This window comes from Balaenoptera acutorostrata, chromosome 3, assembly GCF_949987535.1.
Source record: "Balaenoptera acutorostrata chromosome 3, mBalAcu1.1, whole genome shotgun sequence".
NCBI classification, from domain to species: domain Eukaryota; kingdom Metazoa; phylum Chordata; class Mammalia; order Artiodactyla; family Balaenopteridae; genus Balaenoptera; species Balaenoptera acutorostrata.
This window is the reverse complement of record NC_080066.1, coordinates 8,456,601-8,478,754: the sequence shown is the minus strand read 5'-3', so window position 1 is coordinate 8,478,754 and position 22,154 is coordinate 8,456,601. Positions and strand designations below refer to the sequence as shown.

General features: G+C 48.6%; 1 protein-coding gene across 10 annotated transcripts in view; it reads right to left on the bottom strand.

Annotated features, from left to right (window-relative positions):
• FRMD4A (FERM domain containing 4A) overlaps positions 1 to 22,154 on the bottom strand; it is a 474,406-nt gene that overhangs the window by 43,940 nt on the left and 408,312 nt on the right. For all 10 annotated transcript variants that reach the window (XM_057544411.1, XM_057544410.1, XM_057544409.1 and 7 more), the window contains 3 exons: positions 19,067 to 19,143; positions 13,787 to 13,925; positions 7,778 to 7,919 (listed from right to left, as the gene is read on the bottom strand). In XM_057544411.1, the coding sequence (XP_057400394.1) occupies positions 7,778 to 7,919; positions 13,787 to 13,925; positions 19,067 to 19,143 (358 nt within the window). The remainder of the gene's footprint in view (positions 1 to 7,777; positions 7,920 to 13,786; positions 13,926 to 19,066; positions 19,144 to 22,154) is intronic.

Below are 22,154 nucleotides of genomic sequence, written 5' to 3'. Positions count from 1 at the left end.
ATATCGTTATGTTAACGCATATACGTGGAATCTAGAAAAATGGTAGAGATGAACCGGTTTGCAAGGCAGAAGTAGAGACACAGATGTAGAGAACAAACATATGGACACCAAGGGGGGAAAGTGGCGGGGGGTGGTGGTGGGATCAATTGGGAGATTGGGATTGACATGTATACACTGATGTGTATAAAACAGGTAACTAATGAGAACCTGCTGTATAGCACAGGGAACCCCACGTCGCTGTACAGTAGAAACTAACACAACACTGTAAAACAACTATACCCCAATTAAAAAAAAATTGACATAAAATAATTGCAAAACATAAAGGAAATAAATTTGAACTGTAGGAATAAAATCTGTATTTAAAAAAAAAAAGGATGAAGATGAAAAGAAGAAGAAAAAAGCCCCCAAACATCATGTGATTGATACCAACTTCAGGCCGTGTATTTTAAGCTGAATACAGCCCTGACCACAAAGCTGGCAGACCCCTATCAGATCAGTTCTCTGGAAGGAGAGACAGCAAACAGCTGGCACCCTCGTTATTATGTTAGTTATTAATAAACTGCCCAACAATGGCAGGAAGTGCTGGCATTCAGAGAGGGCGAACGTGTGAAGAGTTGAGTCATGGACGTGGATGGGTCCCAGGCAGAGCAGGCCCTACACTCAGTACAACATGTTTTTCTACAGAGCGGAAAGGGTCAGACAGAGCCGGGGGATCCCAGCAGACTGCAGGGTTTTGTTATATTTCGTTTTTTTTTTTTTTTTTTTTAACCAAATATCCATCACCACATTCTTTGCAATCCTGCCCTTGACAATGACGATGACTCAACTGCTGTATCATTAATCCCACAGCCCAATTCCTATTTATAGACACAACATGCCATTTTGTTTTTGGAGACAGTGGGTGGCTTCTGGCCCTGTATTTCCATTCAAAAAGCCAGCATCAGTCTCATTGTTCTATTCCTCTAAGAAAGGATGTGCAGTAACATTTTTTTGTTTGGGGGCAGTTAATGCACAACCCACATGGGCCTGCAGAACACAGGGTGTCTCCTAAGCCAGTCTGTGCCATTTTCTTTAAATCGGCTGAGAGCAAAAACACATCTCCCTGAGCCCCTCCCCTCCTACTAAAACCAGAACTGTTCTGGGATGGCAAATTCCAGAAGCAACGCTGGGACAATCCTACACTTTTTCTCGCTTTCAGAGGAGCTATGGAAAGGCCATGCGTGTTCAGCATGCAGTTGTTTTGTTTTTTCTTTTGTCATTCCATTTTTTTCCCCTTTCCCATCTGTTTTTGAGATTTCAAGAAATGGGGGTAAGGAAGAGAGGAATAAACCCTTTAAAGTTCCCACAGAAAGGATTTCGGATGCTTTTTCTGAATTCTGAAATCATCATCATCAGCAAATGTTTTGAATTCACAGTTGTCCTCTCAAACTCTATCTGAACCCTGGAAAATCTGGAGGCTCTCCTAGGGCACAGTGACTACATCGTCCCCTGCTTGTCACCACCCCGCCTCTCCCACCCCGCAGTGGTCAGGCAACAGGCTGGCTGGTTACCCAGAGGTGCAGAGCTTGTGAGGAGACCAAGATGGGGGCGGGGGTGAGGCTCTGCCGGCCTGGAAGGGGGGCTGCGCCCTGAGCTGCCTCAATGTCCCTTCCTCCAGGGGATGCTCTGGGACAAGGGTCCTCACCTCCTTTCAAAGCCTGCCTGCCGGAGTCCCTTCACGAATGGATTTGGGACGCGGGTTCCATAACCTTCCTAGGGTCTGAATCTCATCCAGTGCAATTCTGGGAGGTGAGGGCTTGACCCCTTTTAATCCGACACAGCTCAGAAGGCTCAGTACCTCTAAGGGTCTCTACTAGGACTACAGGTCTCCCACGGGACAGCCCTGGGTGTTACCACCGAAGAACTCAGAGGGTCTTGGCCCCGAGCCTTAGTAAATCATTTCAACTCTGCAGACCTTTTCTTTTTGAGATGTTAGCCCCTGGCTCAGGTCATTAATAAGTGTGGACTTCTGACTTCTTTAATGATACCAATAACATTTCTTTAGCATCTGAGACCTCAGATAGCTTTAAAATGACTGAAGTCCAGTACTTTGTAATGATGTACTCTTGTTAAATAGGAAAATCACCTTCAAAGTTACTAAGAGTTGGAAATATTTTATCTCTGTTTTACATCAGTAAATAGTACGCAAACTCTTTGAGGAGAGAAGCTGTAACTTTTTAAATGTTATGCATAGTCCCTAGCAAAGTTCGGGAGCTAGAAAAAATGTTTATACAGTAGCAATATCACAGTGTGGTTACACGGCTCAGTTACGGCACAATTTGGGTACAGACAAGGGTGGAAGGATAAATGAAAGATAATGAGGAAGGATGGTATTTGCAGGAGGAGCCTGGTCTGACAAGATTAACCTCTGAAGGTCTGATACCATCATGACAAAAGCGATACAGTACAATTTGAGGGAAAATGTTAGTGGCAGGTTTATGAGCGATCTTGGCAAGGAACGAGGATCTTACCACACACTCTGGGAATGTAGAAGTTTCTTAAAATGCAGCACATGCAGGATTCTTACTAGTATCCTTCAAAATTTAATTTTAATAATCGTGTATCATTGACATCAGTCTTGGTGATGATTTTTTTAAATTTGACACCAAAAGTAAAAATAAGCAAATGGGACTACATCAAACTAAAAAGCTTCTGCACAGCAAAGGAAACCATCAACAAAAGGAAAAGGCAACCTACTGAATGGGAGAAAATATTTGCAAATCATATATCTGATAAAGGACTGATATCCAAAAAATATAAAGAACTTATACAACTCAACAACAAAAAACAAATCCAATTAAAAAATGGGCAGGGGCTTCCCTGGTGGCGCAGTGGTTGAGAATCTGCCTGCCAATGCAGGGGACACGGGTTCGAGCCCTGGTCTGGGAAGATCCCACATGCCACGGAGCAACTAGGCCCGTGAGCCACAACGACTGAGCCTGCGCGTCTGGAGCCTGTGCTCCGCAACAGGAGAGGCCGCGACAGTGAGAGGCCCGCGCACCGCGATGTAGAGTGGCCCCCGCTTGCCACAACTAGAGAAAGCCCTCGCACAGAAACGAAGACCCAACACAGCCAAAAATAAATAAATAAATAAATAAATAAATAAATAACTCCATAGGTGAGTCCCACGTGCAGCCGAGGTTGAGAACTACTGCAACTGGCCAAGAACAGGGGCTACATTTCAAGTGACAGGTGAAGGGAATTAGCATTTGATAAGCACCAGCTGTATTTCAGGCACTCAGCAGTCTGCATAGTTCCTAAATAGTAAACAATGTAACAAAGTAATAATACCTGACACTTGTACAGCTTCTTATAAAAAAAAAAATGGGCAGAGGATCTGAACAAACATCTTCCAAAGAAGACATACAAATGGCCAACAGGTACATGAAAAGATACCCAACATCAGCAGTCATCAGGGAAATGCAAATCAAAACCACAATGGGCAATCACCTCACATCTGTTAGAATGGCTATCATCAAAAAGAACACAACAAATGTTGGCGAGGATGTGGAAAAAAGGGAACCCTCATACCCTGTTGGTGGGAATGTGAGTTGGTGCAGTCACTATGTCAAACAGTGTGGAGGTTCCTCAAAAAACTAATAATAGAGCTACCATATGACCCAGCAATTTCACTTCTGGGTATTTATCTGAAGAAATGAAACAGTAACTGGAAAAGATATCTGCACCCTCATGTTCATAGCAGCGTTATTCACAATAGCCATGACAAGGAAACAATCTCAGTGTCCACCAGTGGATGAATGCATAAAGAAATTGTAACTATAACACACACACAACGGAATATTATTCAGCCATAACAAAATAAAATGAAATCTTGCCATTTGCGATATAAATGGACCCCAAGGGCATTATGCTAAGTGAAGTATATCAGAGAAAGACAAATACCATTTGATCTCACTGATACATAGACTCTAAAAACAAACGAACTAAAACCAAAAAACCCTGAGCTCATAGATAAAAAGAACAGACTGGCGGGTGTCAGAGACAGGGGGTGAGGGTGGGTGAAATAGGTAAAGCGAGTCAAAAGGTACAAATTTCCAGTCAGTAAATAAATGAGTCATGGGGAAATCATGTAAAACATTTTAAAAATCGTGTATGGAACATCTACTCTACTGAGTGTTAGGCACAGGGTTAGAGGTAGCAGAAAGAATTCTCAAGTGATGATCAGTTTCTCAGAATGCTTTTCAGGACTATTTATCAGATACCATCTTTTTTTTTTTAGCATGAGGCAGTAGGTGAAGGAGAGACAATAATTGATCCAATAGGATACTAGGTTATTTGTATCCTATTTCCTGAGTGAGAGGTAGATCATAGGGTCTGGAAAGTGTCATAAAAAGAGTACTTAGGGCTTCCCTGCTGGCGCAGTGGTTGAGAATCTGCCTGCCAATGCAGGGGACACGGGTTTGAGCCCTGGTCTGGGAAGATCCCACATGCCGCGGAGCAGCTGGGCCCATGAGCCACAACTACTGAGCCTGCGCGTTTGGAGCCGGTGCTCCGCAACAAGAGAGGCCGCGATAGTGAGAGGCCCGCGCACCGCGATGAAGAGTGGCCCCCGCTTGCCGCAACTGGAGAAAGCCCTCGCACAGAAACGAAGACCCAACACAGCCAACAAATAAATAAATAATTTAAAAAATAAATAAATAAATAAATTTAAAAACCACTGCAGTTACTTCCTCTATCAAAAAAAAAAAAAAGAGTGCTTAAACCAAGGCCATCCCGAAAGAGCGACGCCCTCTCCTTCTCTGGGAGCCCATCACTAAAAGGTGTTCTCCCCACGCAGTCAGGCAGGACGCACTAAAGGATGAAAAGCACGGGTGGGAGGCTAGCCTAGATTTCCATCTGGTAGGGGATGGAAAACTGTCCCCTCCAGGTGGGACTGCAAGGCCTCAGGTGAAGGCATCTTCTCCTGCACATGAAAAGTCAGAGGGGCAGCAATCGCAGACCTGGTGGCAGTGATGGCCAGATGGACAGGTCCTAGAAGTTCCCCGAGTTGACTGATGGAACACTTGCCGTGCAAGGTCTCTCCTTCCACTGACCCGTGGCCTTTCCTAAGTCGGAGCGGGGGAAACCTCCCCACGGAGCCTAGCAGTTAAGGACCGTTCTTCAGGACCTACCTTGCAGGGCTGGGCCGAGTTTGAAGCGCTCCCTGGCCTGGTCACGGGGCACGGCTCACACCTCTCCACCTCCTCCCCCGTCTGCCCAGCTTTCCTCTTGCTTAGCTGAGCAGCGGAAGGGGGGCAGGGAAAAGGCCGAGGGTCCCGGTCCTAAGGATGCAGCCACTGCAGAAGTGGGGCAGGCAGGGGCCCTCAGCTACCTCCATCGATGCCCAAACAGCTTTGCCCGGGGTCCTCGTCACTAAGTTATCAGACATGAAAAAATTGCTCTAATATCCTGAGATAAAGATGCTTATAGTAGGTGCGGGAGTGGATTCAGCAGGAAAGTTTTCTTTTGATTCATCTCCTAGCCCACGGGATTGATTATTAATGTCAAGCTGTTGGCGGTAACAGAGAGGAATTGCTTTCCAGTCTTGAAGATGCCTGGATCTCGGTATCTCATTTCTTTTCCTTTTTTTTTTTTTTTGGCCGTGCTGCCAAAAAACCTGGGGATCCCAGTTCCCGCACCAGGGATCGAACCCGCACTCCCTGCAGTGGAAGCTCAGGGTCTTCCCTGGACCACCAGGGAAGTCCTTGGATCTCATTTCTGACAGTTGAATGGTGTCAGTTCCGTGTTAGACGCTTTGGGGCTCCTGTTCACCACCCTCCTCTCTACCTGCTATTACGTTTGTACCCTTGGCGGCTGCCAGAGACAAAGGGCCCGAGCAGGTGGACCAGGACACAGGTGTAAAAGCGGGGAGACCTAGGTTCCTTGATCTTGAGCTGCACACCCACCTCAGGCTTTTATCTCTTCTTCACCAAGAAGAGTGGCTCTCAAAGTGTGGTCCCCAGACCAGCATCAACATCACCGGGGAACTTGTCAGAACTTGCTAGAAATGCTAATTCCCAGGCTCACCCCAGACCTACAGATCAGACACTCCGGGGCTGGAGCCCAGCTATCTGAGTTGGAACGAACCCTCCAAGGGGTTCCGATGCACTTGGAGGGCAGGGAACCCCTGAGCTGGAAGAATCTATTCTCCTGGGTATAACACGCCACATTCAGAACGGACGCAGATTTCCAAGGGGATATTCAAACCACAGCAGGGGTGCACCCCTCACTGAGGCTGAAGGAAGAGGCGGGCTCATCTGTGGCTGGATTAGGAAGACAGTGGACAGATTAAATCCAGGCTCAGATCTGAGACTCTGGGCTTTAACGGGGGATAGGCATGTGTAGAGGACAATCACAGGGCTGACTCTGGCCCTGCCCTTCATCATTCTGCAGGGGATAGGAAGTGGCTGGAAATCGAGGCAGGGGTCTTGGACTTTGAACAGCATTCCCTTTGCTACAGCATTGTCCACGGTCTTCACTGTAAACCTCTAAGCCTCAGAAACCATGATTACTTGGCCCATTGTATTGATGAAAACTTTTTAAGAATCCAGGACAGTGAGAGGTTTACTTTACAGTGAACCTTAACGGTGATCTGGCAGAGGCAGAAACAACTTTGTAGAGCCTGAAACCTACATATAATTTTGGTGGCTCTATTTAAGAAAAAGAATGCAAAATGTGTTACGTTCACAGATTTTATAAAACGCCTGGCCCCGTGCACACATGACCTGGGTCCTCCCAGGACCTTAGAAAAGCCTGTCCATCTTCACCCTCGCCCTTCAGGTCTGAAGGTTTTCCCTGGCTCTCATTGGACTCCACCAGCCCAGGAGCTAACTAGGCAGCTTTCGGCTTTCCCCACCCCCTCCTGTCTTTTTCCTTTTATTTTATTTTGTTACCATCTGCAGTCACCACATGTACAGAGATGACCCTGGAAAATGAGGTAGGGCAAAGACTGCTTGCTTTACTCTCTGGCTCGGAGGCAAGGAAGTGTGTACTGGCTCCCAGAATAATCAGGCCTTGACCACGTGGCCTGGGGAGTGAACTGCATTGTACTTTTCTAACAGTTCCAGACAATTTTTGCCTCCCTCTCACTCCCTGCCCAACTCAAAACCGCTCCCCTTCCTGTCACCCCAGCCAATGGCATCCCTCCTCCTGAAGTCCAGCCCCATCTCAAACCTCGGGGCATTTCTGCCCCTCCCGACACCTCAAGACAAACGACCCAGGGCCCCGCACAAACAGACGGCAATCAGATCCCTTGACCCTCCCTTTCAAAGTGCACCAGACCACACTCTGCGACAGGTCTCTCCCTTCCAAACGATCAAGGGTTTTCTGTACTTTGGAAAGCCTCGAGAAGTCCCCCGGGAACAGAATGTAGGTCACTCAGCAAGCACCACGACCCTGACCTTCAGCCCCTCCTCGTCTAATTCTCCTTGAGTGACACACAGGCAGCCCGCGCCTTCAGTCCTTGGAGCCGGCATTCCTGCCGCTCAGCCATCAGCACTGGGAAGGCTCTGGGGGCTGTTCGAAGGCACTTAGGTGGCCTTCCCGCACCGTGAGGCTCTACTGCCGCTTCTCCCCCTCCCCTGCTTCCACGCGGTGATAACTCTTGGCCGTTTCCTCCGATCCCCGTTGGGCCGCAAAACTTGCTCAGGATGTGAGAGCCAGCGGCTCAGCCCCGCCTCCTCGGAGCACGCCCCCCACCCCGGGGGCCCCTCGGGGGTCCGCGGGGGACGCCGCCCACCTGAGGACAGCAGGCTACCGCTGCTGCCGCTGATGATCTTGCCCTTGCTGCCCATGTTGGCCAGCTTGGACGTCTTCAGCGTCCCCGTCTCCGTCAGGTCGATGGCGATCTCGCTCAGGCTGCGGGCGGCATGGATCTTCGACTAGAGAGACCACCGGGTTGGACAGGTTAGACGGGGGACGCTCCCCTCCCAGCCAGGACACGCCGACGACAGCGATCGCTCGCTCGCCCGCCTGTCTTCCCGAGATCTAGCAAACGGCCTCATGGCCTGCGAACTGCCGCATTTTTCTGTGTCCCCAGGGCCCATGGCTCATCCCCTGAAGCTTCCCGGTGGGAGCAGATCAGGCTCCAGAGGTGACACGGCAAGGAATTTCGAAGCCTGTTATCCCACAGGCTGTATGTACAGGGCTTACAAGTGTGGACTTCGGAGTCAGACAGACCTCGGTGGAGTCCTGATTTAGGGAAGGACTTAACCTCAGGGAGCCTCATTACTCCCAAGTATAAAACAGGGAAAGCACCACCTACCGCTCCAGGTTCTGTTAGGGTCAAAAGAAGTAAGGCAAGTGAAGGCCTCCCTCCACCCCTCCCCTCCCCCTCTTCTTCCCTCCCTTCCGCCTCCTACATAGCTCTCAACGAACAGTAGCAATTTTACGTGATTTTGTGCTTAAAAGAAGGGGGGAAAATAATTTTCAGCTTTGTGAATGATTTAAGAGATGTCTGAAGCAAATTTATGAAGTTCCAGTAAATTCTAAGGTGGTTTAAACTCTTACATTATTAGCCACGGAGCCATGAAAACTTAGAGGGTTGGGAAGTGACCACACTGTCAACCTGCAAGCGTGGTGTGTAAGGGCTTCTGGCACAAATGCTCATCTGGATGCTCGGTTCCCACCAAGGGGGCACCTGACACGGTGCTTTGCTTCTATTTTGGTACCTAAACATATGAGCCAAAGTCTTCAGATTATGGTTAAAAGTCCACTCCATTTATTCTACAAATTAACTGGCCCACTTTGTCGAACAGTAACAGCAAGTTAGAGCAATTTGAAAAGGACTCTGCATTCATGATTACGTTCCTAAAATCAACTGTTTGCAGTGAAGCTTTCTGCTCTAGTTCCCACCTTGGGAGGTAGAGGTGGGTTTGCGTGTGCCCTGCGTGTGTTGGATGTTTTTTTTTTTTCTTTCTTCAAGGAATCAATTTGTGACAATGCTTCAGGAAGCGGCTTTCGCTGCACTGCGGACTTTTGGAAAACAACTATAAATCCTAGTGTAACCTGTACATGTGCTAATCTTTCTGTGGCCACTGGTGATTAGGCAGGGATGCGTGGATGGAGCCAGCTGAGGGTCCCAACTGAGGTTCTGATGCGTGTTCACTGGTGTGAGACTAGGTCTGTCCGCTACACAGCAGAAGCCACGGAGGATGGGCAGACCAGTGCCCACTCCCTCTTATTCGCATCCTGAGCCCAGGTGCCCGCAGTGGTCCAGCAGGGTCTGTCTGAACCCTGAGGCCTTGCCCTTCCTCTGGCCTCCGTGTTGATGCCAAAATTGGTGAAAGACAATGACTTCTGACCGCCAAGTACTTTCCTCACGTGAATGAGATGAGAGTCTGAGGGGCAGAGGAAATGCTGAGACTTTCTGCTTGTTTTGTTCACCGGGTCTGACCCATTTTCCTCCTTACCCTCTTCTATCTCACTGGTCCTTCCTTGACTGATGTCTCCTCTCTGACCTCAACTTTTGTCCCTGCCTTCAGAACCAGGCTGCCTTCCTGGGGTGAGGGCTTCCTTGCTCATAATATAATCCCAGCTGCCAGACCCTTGCAGGGTTTTCTGGCTTGTAGCGGAAAGCAGGAACGCCTCTGCTTCATTTTGACACAGTATATCAGTTGCATCCACCTGGCTGAGTTTTATCCTCTGAGCAAAGCACAGAAAGCACAATCCGTCACTTCCTTTCTTTCAGCACTATTCTTTTACCAAGGCCCAGGCTTTACCAAGAGAAGCCCACACTTGCACTTATGCAAGAATAACTCATGAAGACACAGACCACTTCAGCATGCTGAAGGACCTGGGCTCTGAAGTAAGAAAGATCTGGACTGAAATCTTGGCTCTTCCCAGTGAATCACAGTTTGACCTTGATTTTCAACCTCTCTGATACTGAGATCCCTGCTTGTAAAATGGAGCTGTTAAAACCCACACCACGGAGGTGTGATATCAGGACGAAATTAGATGCTAGACATCAAGGCCAGTGACACTGGAATAGGAATAGGATATAAATCAGGGCCTGGCAGGAATTTGCTAAGTGAGGTTCAATGAATGACTCAACTGGAGATTTTGGGGGATCTCATTAATCTCAAGGAAGACCTGTCCCCACCCCACCTCCAGCCCTGCCACACCAGTCTTGGAGGCAGGAAACAAAATACAGAAAAGGGACAACTGATATGCTTCCCAAGGAAGACTAGAGTCTTAGAAGTTTTAGGAAATTACTGGCTTCTCTCTAGAATGGAAATATTACAATGACTGAATAGACCAGGTGGAGAGAGACCACTAAGAGGAGATGAACTGATGGGGAGATTCTCTCCTTATAAAGTCAAGTCTTTGTGCCCAAGCAAAAGAGTCTCCAAAGTTTTGGATGTTTTGCTCGGAGGGTCTTGCTGTACTAAGTATTATTATGGGTATTCTGTAAGCAAGGTTTAATTGGCTCCTGACGTGCTTTCACTTGGCTTTTGATCTAGATGGAATGAAGAATAGCAGACTGGATCAGGAAAAAAAAAAAAAAGATTAAGAAGAAGGAAAGATGTTTGGACTGGGGGCCAACTCAACAAGTCCTCAATCTGAATTCAGAGGAACAGTGACTAAACAATTTAAGCTTTCAAGTATTTTCCTCCGAACTCTACAAGACATTCCTTGGCTCTGGGGTTCGTACGTTGGCAGGATCTAGCTGACAACATTTCTGATCTTTGGGGTCAGCGGATATAATTTACCAAATGTGACTGATGCCAGCACAGCCCCTCATTCTGAATGAGCTGCCAGAAAGGAACCAATACGGCCTCTTTCTGCCCTGTCTTTGGTGATGGAGGGTGGGTGGGCGGGCGTGTGTGTGTGTCATGTGTGTGTGTGTGTGTATGTGTGTGTGTGTGTGTGTGTGTGTGTGTGTGAGAGAGAGAGAGAGAGAGAGAGAGAGAGAGAGAGAGAGAGAGAGAGAGAGAGAGAGAGAGAGGTACAAGGAGAGAGAGATTTTCTTAAGTGATTTACACTAGGACCCTGAAAGAAGAAAATAACCAAGTGCCAGGGGAAGGACACTAGACTTCTCAGCTACCCACCCCTGCTGGCTCCAACCACTAGATTGCACTTGTTTCTGGGGTTCATGAGCATCCCTCGGGAGGCCTGGGCTTTGCTGAAGCACTTCAGAGAAAGGAATGGTTGGCATGGCCTGATACAGTAGAGTGTGAAGCGATGGCCAGTATGCCAGCCAACACTGGCTGTTCAGAAATATTTGAAAACACTTCATTCCAGGCCTGCCAGCCATCACTCACCCTGAACCATCCTGCCCACTGCAGATGGGTCACATCACTGTTGTCTGAAGAACATTCCAGAAATGAAAGGTGTTGTAACACAATTCCTAAGGTGAATTTGATCATCTCTGATTTAATTTGGGGGAACTTTTTAGAGAATTTAAACTTTACACACAGGTGTCGGCCAGGGAACAGTATGTTGGATTAGTAACGATAGTAGTGAGAGACAGCACACATCTCCTAAAGCAACTTCACCAACACTGTGTCACTGGACTGATCAGTGATTCTGGTCAGGAATTTCCTTTGCTGTTCTCTAACTGTGGAAAGCAAGCAGGAGCGAGGAAAGACTTGCCCGGGGTCAGAGAACTGGAAGGCAGAGTCCTTGGACTTCCCTATGGGGGAACTTGTTCCTCACCAGTCACCACAGGCTGAGCAACCAGTTCCAACAAGAAATACATGGGCTCCGGAGCACTATGAACATTCAGAGCTTATCTGGGGAAAATTATCCTGCTCCTGGGAGTAGGTGCATTTCCTTCAGTCCCCCAGGGGTGGCCGAGCTGAAAGTTCCCTATTGCTGTGAGCATTTGGTTTGGTCTCTTGAAAGACACTTCTTGTTAATAAGTGATCTTTGATAGTTACTTTTTGAGGTCTACTTGTTACATCAATGGGTTGACCTGTAAGCCTGCTGAATAAGGCTTCTCCAGCTGCAGAGTAAGACCATCTTTGAGAGCAGGGTTGCAGAGCCCTAAGGATGGGCCTCCTGCCTTACCCCATAGATCCTCTAATGTAAAAAGCCAGCACAGGGAGGAGGAGTTCTAACAGCTAATATACCATCCTTAGGGTGAGATAGGTTTTTTCTTTTCCCCATTCAAAATCAGTGTGTGTAGGGTCTGCCCGCAAGAGGAATTGGCAGTGGGGTTCAGGTGGGTTGCCAGACTCTCTACCCCTCATGACGCACTGCCAAACAATACGGAGGATGGAATCAATGTTCTCAGGTTTTGACCTCCAGCTCCTGCCACTGGAGGGCAAAACACTGACACCCAACCACTGTCTCAATCTAAAGCATGAATCAAAAGATTCTGGCCCCGTTTCTTTGGATCTAATCGGGCCTCAAATTCCTGTGCCAATGCCCACCATCACCAGGAGCGATGTAGAATACTCTCATTATTCCTGGCAACAAAAATATTCCACACTGTTCCCATTCACCCCCCGAAAATGACCAAAACGGGGGGGGGAGGAAGAAGACTTAGGAGAAGAGAAAATGTGTTACAAAGGAGAACGTGACTCCTACATGGGAAAGGCTGTGATTGAAACTGAATTATGGCTCGAGGGATTGTTTGCTTTCTTCCTGTCCTGTTTTCTTACTATCTTTCTCTTACCTCCCACTCAACCCCAACTCTCTCCCTTCCAATCCTCCCCCCAAGCCAGGGAAAGAGCAACTCCACTCAGAAGGAAAATAAGGCAAAAGAGGAAGCCACAAGCATCCAAAAGGGCACCAATCCAATAAATCTTGGGTCCAGTAAGCCCAGGGTCCTGCCACTTCCTCCCCTCTCTAGGACGCAGGGGATGGGATAAAACCTCCCACAGGTGGTGGTATTGACTAGACCAGGGGCCAAGGTCGATCTCCCTCTGAAGCTCTGTATTCCACTCCCCACCTGGCCCAAGCCAGCAGGATCCTGAGAAAGGTGCAGAGCCCATCTTGATATGGCTCTTCACCTGAGGGGTAATGAATGGGAGTGGCTTGTGCGGGGAAGGCAAGGGAAGCACGGCAGACAAGGCTGGAGGAAGAGGGGGCAGAGGGTTGATATAAGCTGTGTGTGAACCAAGGAGACGTCATTTTCCCACCGCGCCCATGTGTGTGTCTGAACTGGGGCTGGGTCGAACCTCCCTTGGAGGATGACTGTTTACTACGGCCTGAGGCTCCAGGTCTACCTTAGGGAAACAGACTCGTTGCCTTTTTTTTAATTATTATTATTATAATGTTTCCGGTTTTGCATTTTTAAGAAATGGAGTTGGCAGTTGGAAAAGCCTGGAGGGTTTTCACAGCAATTATCCTCAACAGTTAGGTGGTGTCTATTAGTTGCGAATGGTTCCTTTTTTTTTTTTTTCCCTCAAAAGGAAAACAATATGCCACTGTTTACACACCCAAAAGGACTTGACTGCTTACTTCCAGGAGAGGCTCCTGAGGTTCAGAAGCATGGGGGGGAATTCCTCAAAAGGGCCCTACTTGGCTGCAGCAAATGGTCTGAGTGGCTCTGACCGTGGTTGACCAAGTCGCTGAGGACATGTTGTTCTCTTCAAGAGCTGATCTCAGGAGCTGCCTCCTATGGTCCTAAAAGGCCAGTCTCACCTGTGCACATCTCAGAGCAAGGGATGCAGGGCCTCCCCAGCCATCCAACTCCTAAACCCCCAGCTACAAGATCCAGACAAGGGCCCTCGTCTGCTCACAGCTCAGGGGAAGGTCTGGTCTTGTCAGAGGCCCTCCCAGTTCCAGGAAAGGGACTTACCTTACTCTGCTTTCTGTCCAGATAGAACTGGTGTTGGCTAATGGCCATAGCCCAGATGGACTTGATCAGTGCCGGACACGCGTACCACGTGTGCACTGCGATGCCGCTGTGTCCAAACGTCCTCCTCGTCACTGAAGCCCTGGGAGAGCAAGAATCAGAAGGGTCAAACATGCTTACAATGAGGGGCTATGATCCTCCGTCAACAGCTTCTACCGAGAACCCACTGGGTCCTAAAAGCTCTGGCATAAAGGTAACAGATTAGCACGCGTGCACGCACACACGGAACTGGCTGGCGGAGCCCATCTTTTCATTCTATTCTTTAAATAAGAGTTGATTCTATTTAAGGTACAGAACATGATGATTTGATGTACTGATACATATACACAGTGAAGTGATCACTGCAGTCAAGCTAAAGAACATTTCCTCTCCTCACACAGTTACCATCGTGTGTGCGTGTGTGTGATGAAAGCACCTGAAATCCACTCTTAGCCAACTTCCAGTATATAATACAGTGTTATTCACTACAGTCACCAGGCTGTACATTAAATCTCTAGGCTTATTCATCCTACATAACTAGCACTTTGTATACCCTTGGACCAGCATCTCTCTCCATTTCCCCTACTTCCGCGTCCCTGGTAACTCTTGTTCTACTCTCTGCCTCTGTGACTCTTTTAGATTCCACCTATAAGTAAGATCATGCAGTTCTTGTCTTTCTGTGTCTGCTTTATTTCACTTCAAAATACCCTCCAGGTCCATCCATGTTGTTGTAAATGGCAGGATCTTCTTTTTTTTTTTTTTTTTAAGGTTGAATGATATTCCGTTGTGAATATACACCACAATTTCTTTATCTGTTCATCCATCAATGGACACTTAGGTTGTTTCCATATCTTGGCTACCGTGAATCATGCTAATCTTTTGATTTACTGGCTCCTTAGGGTTCAGAATTTGGCTAAGCCTCTGCCTTGTCTGGAATCAGACAGGTCATTCTAGGTCACGGGACGGTCTTTTCTGGTCTTCAGCTCCTGGCACTGGGCCAAGACAAACTTCAGAGACAGGAAAAGCCTTTGACAATGTCCTTTATTAACCAGGCAAAGCTGCCTACGGTGAAGGATGAGTAAATTCTCTTCTAATGCCACAGCATCTAAGGCAATCAGGGCTCCTTACATGACTCTCACGCCATCTTCCTCGAAAGTTGGTTATCAGTTTCAAATATATTCAGAGGGCAGGTGGGGTATGAAGAATCAGGAGAGGAAAGGCAGAAAGAAATGAGCCCGGCCAATGCCGACCGACTACCCATGTCCACATACACGTCTGTGTAGGAGATGTGGAGGACGTACGCACGGAGCTGAGAGGCAGTCAGACTTTAAATTGAAGGTGGGAAAGAACGGTCCCAACATAATTCATCACATTAGTGGAATCAAGGGGAAAAAGAGTTATATGATTATGTTCTCAGTGAAGTATACTTTACAGGATGGGTACATGATTTTGCAAGTGAAATCTGAGAATGTGTTTCCATACATGTGTGTGCATGTGCATGCGTGTGCGTGCACGTGTGTGTGTGTGCGTGTGTGTGTGTGTGTGTAGGGCAATGTGATGGGACAGTGGGGTGAGGTTTGGGGTATCTTATGTGCACATCAGAAGAACAATGTGTGTTCAAGATTGAGCTATCTCATTTGGATGAACCTTGGGGTAGTCAGGACTTGTGAATAATCACATTATTTTCATGGCAAGTTTTCCCTTGAAGATTAGAAGCTGCTCTGATCACCTTCCCCTGGGGGCTCAAGATTTAACAGTAGGTGTTCTCCAGACCAACTTTTAAGGAGGAATTCAAATCTGGTGGTTCGTTAATGCTACTGATTCTAAGCAGGGTGTTATTCTTCCCTTTGGTTATAACTAAAGTTAAGAGAAAATGCCAGCTCACAAAGGAACACACAATTAAAAATAATGGCAAAGGAGCCAGCAAGAGAGTGAGGAGGAAACCCGCATGGTCTCTGCACGCGTAAAAAGAAACTGATCTGAATACTCGCTCTGGCTTCCGTGGCAATGGCTGATCCTGGGAGTAAATTCATTTTTTTTTTTCTCCCAGAAAAGGTGAATTGGAAAGGAAAAGTAACTTGAAATGTATTTCAGGGGCGGTAGTGAGAGCAGTGCCAGGCTAGGTGTGTTTTTCAGGTAAGGTGGGGGAGGGGAGGGAAGAGGCTGGCTGGTCTGGGAGTTCCCAGAAGCACCTAAATCAGATGCTCTCAAAGTGTTTCTCCTGCTTGATTATGAATTTATCTCTTCTCTACACTGTTTGCTTCAGGCTCTTCCCATCCCACCGACTCTTCTGCTTTGCCAAAACCTTAGAAACGGAATATTTGCCAAGCCCAGAGAACCGCAGAAACAACGCTGGGTATCGATTAGGACAGCGGTCCAGGAGAGCAAATCTGGAAGCATCTTCTGGGACAGCCAAGCCATGCCCTGCCCTCGCAGTGTCCCAGGACATCCATCTTCAGGACACGATTCTGCACCACACTTGCCATCCTATAACTTTGGTCCTGGCTTCCTTCCTGGTTTGGGGGAGGGGATGACCCCTGAACCATCCCAACACAGTACAGTTGATTAGATGGCTCTTCTGTGTTCAAATAAACAAGGCAACAGCAGCAGGATGACAGGTTTAGCTGGAGCAGAGCCAGGAGGCCGTAGAGCAATGCTTACTGCAGCGCCAGGTGGGGCTCCAACCCCCCAGAAGACGGGGTTGGAGCTTTGGCTTGGCCACTAAACTAAGTAGCTAACCTGGAACAATCCCCTTCGCCTGCCCTGGTGAGCATTTGGAAAAGGTGCCTTTAAAGGCATTGTCAACCTGGGTTTCCACCACTGCCATCAAGGAAGCCACGTCCCTGGCCTCTCCTTGTCTCCCCTCACCTCTCCCTGCGTGTCTCTAGCTGACAGAGGACTACTTTCCTTGAGGGGACGTGCTCACGTTCTGTGCTCAGCCTGCCTCTGGCTCCTGCACTTCTCTCTTAGGCCCACCTGCCCGACATCTTTATCCCCCTGAGGGCCCACCTTGAGTTTTACATCCTTAGCTAAGATTTCTCCTTCGCGAGAAGCCTCCCCAGACCAGCCTGGCCACCTTCAGCATTTATAGGCTGTGCCGTCTGGCACTTGGTACCCGCTGTCTGTGTATAGCATGGCGGTAAGTCACATGAGCTTTGGAGCCAGACTCCCTGGGTTCATATCCTGCCTTTACCCCTTAACTCGCTTTTTGTAACCTGGAGCCGGTTACTCTGCTTCTTCTGTGCCTGTTTCCCAAGTAGAACAGGAATACTAGTACCTATTTTCTGGGGGTATAGCAAGGACCCAATGAGATAACTATCCAAGTGTTTAGAACAGTGACTGTGCATAGTAAACACTTAATAAACATCAAGTTCCTTCTTCTGTCTCTCCAACTGTGCTAGAAGTTCTTTCAGGGCTTCCTTCTATACCCCAGGACATGTAACTGTGCCTGGACATAGGAGCTACTCAACAAATGTGAGATTGATCACTTTCATTTAATAGGCTAAAAGCCCACATGATAGTAACATGAGGTTTGGACTGTTTCCAATATCCCTGGGTCTTGGGAAAGGGAAGGGAATTTAGTATTACATCACGAATAGGACAATAGACCCAGACACAGAAAGAACACGACGAGTACACGTACACACACACACACACACACACACACACACACACACACACACACACCGCCCGCCGCCCACTCACTCCAGGATGCGTCCAAGGTGCCTCCGCATTAGCAGAATTCCCAGCAGAGCACAGGCCTGGAGAGTCTGGCTAGTCCTACGCTCAGCCTCTTAGACCATCCAATCTCCAGTCTTTATTTTGTCAGTCATCCGCTTTCTGCATCTGACCCACTGTGGCAACATTCATGCTGGGACATTACTTTCAGCATCCCTCGCCCCCCTACCTGGCCTGAATCAATGCGTTCCTGCTCTGCAGAGACAGGGTCTCTGGATCCTGAGACCCTTCATCACAGGACCCTGAAAAAACGCTGCACAGGCTGTTATACTGCCAACGCTCTCTATCATCACCTGACAACGAGACACGAATCTCTAAGATGTTCTCCGCTTGCCTGTTGCGTAGTAACCACGGGGTGTCGGGGGGAGTTCTGTTTCACGCAGATTACGTGGCCAGGCAAGCGGCACAGCAGTCCTCCTGGGTTATCACTGGCTGCAGGAACGGACATCACCCCACAAGCCTCATCCTCTGATGGGGCAAAATCTTATTCTCATGCTGAGAACTTTCTGGGAGGCACCTCGGCTTGTCTGAGCGCGGAAGCCATGTGTGTTGAGGGACTGACGGCAACAGCCCCTCTTTCCCGAACCAGGGCCGCTGGGGTACGGACAGCACCTAACAGCCACACCTTCTCCTCCACAGGGCCTCATCTTTCCACTGTCTTCCCAGGGCTACCTGCTTGTTCTAAGTCTGCTTTTAGACCTATCGAAAGCGATTTATCCTTGAGCCTTAGGTCTGTTTTTAGGGAATTTTGCTGCCGCTTCTGGGCTGCCTATAACTCTAGGACTAGCAGACAAAGAGAGGAAAAGCCACGGTACATGCTGCCCCGAGAACCTTCCACGCCGGGCTTGCTGCATTCCAAAATGGGACCCTATTGTTTGGCATTGGACTTGGAGAGCATTGACTTTGACCCGAGTGCCCCCTGGGATACAATGTGAGGTGGAGAGAAAGACTTGTATTTCTTTCACATCTACCCACCACGGCGAACACCCTAAAATCACAGCTCACGGAATGAAACAATTTAGCACAACTCTTTCCGCCGTAGGTTCGTTCTGCTGCTGACTCTTCAACCTGACACGTTCTCAGGAGCTCTGACAAGCCATCCTTCAGACTCTCCTCTGGCAGAAACTTCCTAGAAGGACTCAGACCACCGCTCCCTTTAATTTGGTGATTGTTCCGAAGTGCTACAAATCTTTCCTAAAATGCCCCGGCTTGTAAAGACAACTCCACGCGTATGAGCAAGTAATACGTGTAGCCAGATGAGATGACCGTGGTACTGCTAATTTCACACACGCGCGCACTCACACACACACACACACGAACTCACTGTATTTCTCAACACATAGAACTAAACAAAGCTCTGCTGTCTTATTTGAACTCTATTCTCCCGATCAACCATCCTCTTCCCCCCCCAAATTAACATGAACAGTGACAGCACAGAAACAGTAATATAAGTAATATGCCGGCGAGGCCACACGCTCCCAGAAGAAAAGGACTTGTCTAGCTTACCTGCGTGGGTCATGAACTTCCACAGAAAACTTCTTCTCTCTGAAATACAGGTTTTCCAACTGCCTCCATTGGAATATCTGGACAGAAAACAATGCAGTTGAAGTTCAAGAGTGGGCGGTTCACGGCTGTAGTCCTCCCTCTGCGGCTGAACTCACAGCTGGCAGTTTCCTTATCAAAGCTGAAACAGTAGTTGTTTGCACCTCCTGTGCCTCTTGCTTGACACACACACACGCACGCTGCTCTTCAGTTCAAAACCCCAGCAATGTGGCTGTGGATTTTCCTGCAGGCTTCTCAACGGGAACAAAACAAGTTCTTTTCAAGTGGTTCCCCGGCTCTGCTTGGCCTTTGTTGAATTCTCCAAGACAGTTCCCAGCTCTGCAGACTTTTCCCTCCAAGGAGAGGGGGAGGTGGGGGGAGAGGAGGGCGGGCTGGCGGGGGGAGGGACCAGTAGCCATCTGCCTGCACGCGGAACCAAGCTTCCTCCCTCCAGGGCCGAACTGGGAAGGCGGTCACATTCCCAGCCTCCCCTCGGGACTCTACACTTCCTGCCCATGAATGTGTAAGAGCCCAGCTCGCCCTGGTGATCTGGGGCGCCTGGGGAAGCTTCCCCGAGAAAGGCAGGGGGGGGGGTGCTGCTAGGACTCTATTTGGGGGCAGGCAACTCAAGATAACAATACGAGCCTGTCAAGCCCGGCTTCTTTCTGCAGCACAAAGAATATCAGGAGTCCTGGGGCTGGCAGGACTCTGCAGCCAGGAGCTTGCTGCGCTCAGGGAGGCAGAGAGCGAAATTAAGGCAGTTCTGAACAGTGGGAGCTAAACAGAGTTCCTGGCACTGCCTGATGGGCCCCTCTGGCCCTGGTGGACATTCCTCCTGGGACGAGTGCGCCTGTTAACTAAGATGTTTGGGAGTAATCAAGGCTGCAGCATTACTCGGGAAGGGGGTTCTTTCATTGGATGAAAAAGAAAGTTACTTAAACTCTCTGAGAAATGTCAAAAGAGGTTCAAGTTATGCCCGTAACATTCATAGTTATATTTGATGCATACTGTAGCCCCTACTATAGACTGAGAATCTGAGTTTATTGAGCCCAAAGAAGGGTCAAACAGAGTTTCATCCTGGGAGTGGCCGATTTCTCCCCTGATCCTTTCTTCACCCACTCGGTTAAGGCAAATGCTTTTTAGGGTCTCATCCGAGACCCAGCATCTTCTCAACGGGGGCCCCTGACCCTCTCTGATCTGCTCACATTTTCTCCTTAAAGATGACAATTTCTGTGTCCCAGCCACCCGGCCCTGCTCTACCCAGGACATGGCTCCTCGCGGCTTGGCCAGAGGACTTCGCCCCTTTGTCAAACTGGGCTGGAATAAAAATTGTTTCTAGAATGGCTGCATGCTTCTCACAACCTGCTCTGCAGAATTTTACAAGTATTTTGTCTGACTAATAGGGAGGAGGACATGTCTTTTTTCTGATTCCAGAGCTACCTCTTTTGTTCCCAGCTCAGAGTACATTTTGCTCTGAAGTCCAAGGAAAACTGTACTTCTTTCTCTCCTTTCAGGTCAGTTCCAAGGAAAGCAAGTCCTACATGAGCTCACATAGCCTTGTGTCAGATCACAGATGAAATGCCACCTGTGTAGTCGGTTACTTGAGTCCCAGGTCTGAGTCTTATGCTCTTATCTGATGCTCTGCTAAATCCCTCAGTGAAATGTGAAAATTTCCTCTCTGACCCCCCCATTGTTAGATATATACAGATAGTCCACCTGAACTTAGCTACAGACACAAAAGCACCGGAACTTACAGCTCCTTAACCTTATAACCTGGAGGTAGTACACAGAACAACATGGCCAGACACATGCTCTGGACTCCGACTGCATCCGTTTGAATCCTGACTCCCCTATATCCAAACTGTGTGACCTTAGGCAAGTGACTGCATTTCCTTCAGCCTCAGTTTTCCCGTCTGTAAAATGGCAATAATGCTCCTCTAAGGTAGAGGCAACAGATCCTTGGCACGGTACCAGTACAAAGTAAATGCTCAATGAACTCGGATCTCAGTGCAATTCCTAGTTGTTCTTACTTCTCCCAAATCCTGGCGAATAAAGGAGATTAACTCCAGAACAACCGAAATAATTCTTAAGTTTTTTTTTTTTTTTTTTAAACTCAAGCCCTGTTGTCAGGGTTTAAGACAATAAAGGATGATGATCTGCATCCTGGAAATCTTCAAGGAAGTGTACAGATTTAGTGCCCTGCCCCCCCTTTCCTCTGAAGAGAGGGGTGACTGGTAGATGGCTTGTCCCTGAGGGGGACCCGCAGTCCCTGTGCTGCACCCACCTACCCAGGACCCACTTCACAGGTGTGTGACCTGAGGGCCCCGTGCTTGGTTTTAACGTTCTGCTGTCTCCATCTTGAAATTCTCAATAAGACTGATCAACGGGCCCTGCATTTTCATCTGTCCCGGGCCTGCAGATTATGTCACTGGTCCTGACCGGTGCTAATGCCACGGGCGCTGTCCTGGGCTGGGCAGCGCTTGGGGGAAGGTGCATCTGATGGGCACACCTCCACAAGCTTTCTCTTTGTGGGTGTGCTTGCAAGTACCTCTCTTGGGCCTTGGGTCGGAAGCCCCCCCCCCACCTGGTGAAAAACCCCAAAGCCCAACACTCAGGGAGCGGGGGGTTCCCTGGCAACTCCTCCCTCCCCGACTTTTTGCAAAACAGAATACACGCCGGGCCTTCCCCGGAAGTGCTCCCCCATGCTGCTGGTGTGGAGAGCCTCACGTCTGCCAAGGACCGAAACAAAACCACCTGGGCTCTGTTGTGGCCCTCCCACCTGCTGCCCCTGCCCAGATTCCTGCTCTCTCGGCACTGAACCCTGACGGCCTGGCTCCTGGCATCTCCCCAGGAGGATGGATGTACTGTCTGCAGACATTTCCAGCAGCGGGTAGAGCAGTGGCTTTGCCTCATGTTTGCTCTAGGCAGGGATCTATTTATTTTTTTTTTTTTCAAATGAAATATTGGGAAGGGAGGGAGGGAAGGAGGGCAGTTTTCCAGGACAGGAAGGTCCCAGGATCCCAAGAGGAGGTGCTCACGAGGGAACAATGGC